This window comes from Lepeophtheirus salmonis, chromosome 3 (genome assembly GCF_016086655.4).
Source record: "Lepeophtheirus salmonis chromosome 3, UVic_Lsal_1.4, whole genome shotgun sequence".
In the NCBI taxonomy this organism is placed as follows: domain Eukaryota; kingdom Metazoa; phylum Arthropoda; class Copepoda; order Siphonostomatoida; family Caligidae; genus Lepeophtheirus; species Lepeophtheirus salmonis.
In genome coordinates this window covers 13485847-13488630 of record NC_052133.2, presented here as the reverse complement: position 1 = coordinate 13488630, position 2784 = coordinate 13485847, and the positions used below count along the sequence as shown (strand labels likewise).

At 27.5% G+C, this 2784-nt stretch overlaps 1 protein-coding gene across 1 annotated transcript; it reads left to right on the top strand.

Annotated features, from left to right (window-relative positions):
* The first annotated feature begins 720 nt into the window (after positions 1-720).
* LOC121115408 (uncharacterized) lies at positions 721-1793 on the top strand. Its single transcript, XM_040709623.2, has 5 exons — positions 721-1032; positions 1089-1196; positions 1271-1375; positions 1433-1534; positions 1585-1793. The coding sequence occupies exons 1-5, from the start codon at positions 969-971 to the stop codon at positions 1716-1718; spliced, it is 513 nt and encodes a 170-aa protein (XP_040565557.1). The 5' UTR covers positions 721-968; the 3' UTR covers positions 1719-1793.
* The last annotated feature ends 991 nt before the right edge of the window (positions 1794-2784 follow it).

Sequence of the window (2784 nt, the reverse complement as noted above, 5' to 3'; positions counted from 1 at the left end):
TTGTTAATGAAACATTTTTTTTGTGTGAAAAAATAAAAGGCTTTTGAGCTATGCCCTTGCTTAATAAAACTGCGGTTTGTTACATTTAATCAAAGGGCAATATAATCCAAGACAAAGCACCAAGTATATGTCCGAAAGGGGCAATTACCAATGTTATCTTTCAGGAAGTACAAAATAATTTTATTAACTTTAAATCAAGCTGATTAACGTAGTTGATACTTTCCAGATTTTAAAGAAACTTATTAGACATATTATACATAAATATTTGGAAATGTAAGAGCAGTGTAAGAAGCAGGAGTCACAATCGATAAATAAAAAAACATAGTGTTCTTGATTCCTAGCAATTTTTAGTGAAATTTAACCGTAACTAATACAAAAAAAGTCAGGCATCATCCAATTCTATCCAAAGTACAAACTGAAAAGAATAAGGAAAGTAAGTTTCAAAGAGTGTATAAACGTCTTTTACGGTTAAAAATGGTTAAAAAAATTTGCTAAGATCACTTGGGCCTCTTGTTTTGTATCTTCAAACTAGCAGTCGTTCCAGTGGTTGTTAAATGATCAACTATGAAAATCTTCTGCGAAAGCTATCATTTTTGCTTATAATATTAAGTGAAACAGTTAAAAAAAGTTTGCAAAGAAGTATTAAATGTGTAATGATCAAAAATGCAAAAAAAAAAAAGTTGAATGTTGGACGTTAAGTCTCATAGGAAAAAAAAAAGTCCCATCTCTTGAAATTATAATTTTTTTGTGTGGCAAAGGCTGTGTGAAATTATGAACTTAATTTAAGTACAATGTTAATTTTTATATTGATTGTTTTTTATGTGTAATTATAAGTCATATCTAGATATTCAACAGTTGTCGTGCTATTACACAATTGTTTCTTCATTCATGAAAAAAACTTTGCCTACATAAGGAAAATGTTTTGATAAATTTTCAAATCAGTCCTGTGAGATCCTTTAATATCAAAAATGAAATCTTTATATTTTGTTTTAAGCGCATGTTTTTTCTGTGGAATTAATGGAATAATATCAGGTAAATTTGTATCATTTTAAAAATGAAATAATCTTTAACATATATACTTTATGTAGAGAAGGAGTGTTTGGATAGTCCTGAAAGCAATTGTAGGAGCCAGAAAGATCAATGTTTCGATTCATCCATACAATTTGTTTGTCCACAAACTTGTGGAGTATGTAATGGTAAGCATTGTTTATCAGTACAAATAAAATAAATAGTTATATCCTGTTTTATTTCCGTGTATTTATTTTATTAGCAATATGCAAGGATTATAATTCTAATTGCTTAACAGAAGAATCACAATGCATACTAAACAATAATATATTGGATGAATGCCCAAAAACATGCGCAAAGTGTGACGGTACATTTTCATTAATATAATAAGAAGGATGTAAATAATAAAATTCTATATTTTTAGTGTGTGAGGATTTGATCGACTCATCAATTTGTGAAACAAAATTAAGTGAGTGTGCTCAGAATCAAATGAAATATGCTTGTAAAAAATCCTGTAAACATTGTGGTAAGTTAACAAGATAATTTTTTGGTAAATATCACTTTTTTAATTTTTAGAGGATAAATGTAATGATGTTGGATCTCATGATTTGTGTAGTGAACACGTAAGAAGAGGAGATTGCGAAAAAAATGAAGCTGTAAAACGCATGTGTAGAAAATTTTGTGAGCTTTGTGAAGTAGAACAATGTTAGTTTGTCATTAATGCTTGAAAGCAATAACTGTCATTTTATGTTGATAAATACAAACATAATAAAAAAAAATAGCCACTATTATTTTTATTATTTCATATTACGTTAAAAGTATAATTTTTGGACGGAATAGCAAGAATTTTAAATATTGCAAAATTAAAAATCTATTCTACAATAATTTATAATACTTTAAGGTAATAATATTATCAAAAATATAACATAAAGTTTCAAAATATGAATTATTCACAATCTCTAAAACTAATATTTTCAATTCAAAAAATTTATCAAGTTCAAAACAACTTTAAAAATCGTCTTTTGTCACCGATATTTTGTATTAATTAGGGTGTATTGATAAAAAAAAATATGGTAGTAGAATAGTCGTATTTGCTTATAGGTAACAAACAAAAATTAAAATTTGGAAATATTCAATTTTTTCATAAATTTTGGCATATTGGAAAATACAGGATTTGTTATGTCAATATTTTAAACAGTACTATATTTTGTTGTTTTTTAATACAGAGTTACTCTAATAAAAATTTCTAATACCTCATAATGTTAATAATGTACAAATTTAATAAAAAAAAAGTTTTTATAATGTAGAATATGAGTAATTATTAAAACATATATATTACTATGGGGAATATTGTCCCATATTCGAATTATAAAGGCTATCAGTTTTTTTAAGGTTTTTTGCAGGTCCTGTCCTCAAAAAATGGACTGGCTAATTTTTAGGTTTTTTTCATTCTTCAAAGGCACAAGGAATACATTAAGAAAACAATAGAACGTTACACACATCATTGTTAAGTTTTGTTGTTAATTTCTGAATCAGTAATAAATGTGGATTTTAGGTGGCAGCCCTCATAATTGTCACATTGAAGGTTTAGTCAGGGGCACTGGATTACATAACGGTATACAATGCTCACTGTTATGAGAGTATTACATTTTTCCTTCATCATTTCCATGTAGGGTCTTTAATTGACCTTTACCATAGCTTTGATCACCTCCAAAGGGTTAGCTTTGCTGTAATCCAAAACTTACACCAGAAACCACAATTAACTCGGGGTGCTGT

What these genes read in the sequence shown, in the direction of transcription:
- LOC121115408 (XM_040709623.2), top strand. Translation starts at nt 969, where the DNA reads ATGAAATCTTTATATTTTGTTTTAAGCGCATGTTTTTTCTGTGGAATT. An exon ending in AACTTGTGGAGTATGTAATG is followed by an intron (nt 1,197 to 1,270) that starts GTAAGCATTGTT and finishes TTATTTTATTAG; the next exon opens with CAATATGCAAGGATTATAAT. An exon ending in AACATGCGCAAAGTGTGACG is followed by an intron (nt 1,376 to 1,432) that starts GTACATTTTCAT and finishes CTATATTTTTAG; the next exon opens with TGTGTGAGGATTTGATCGAC.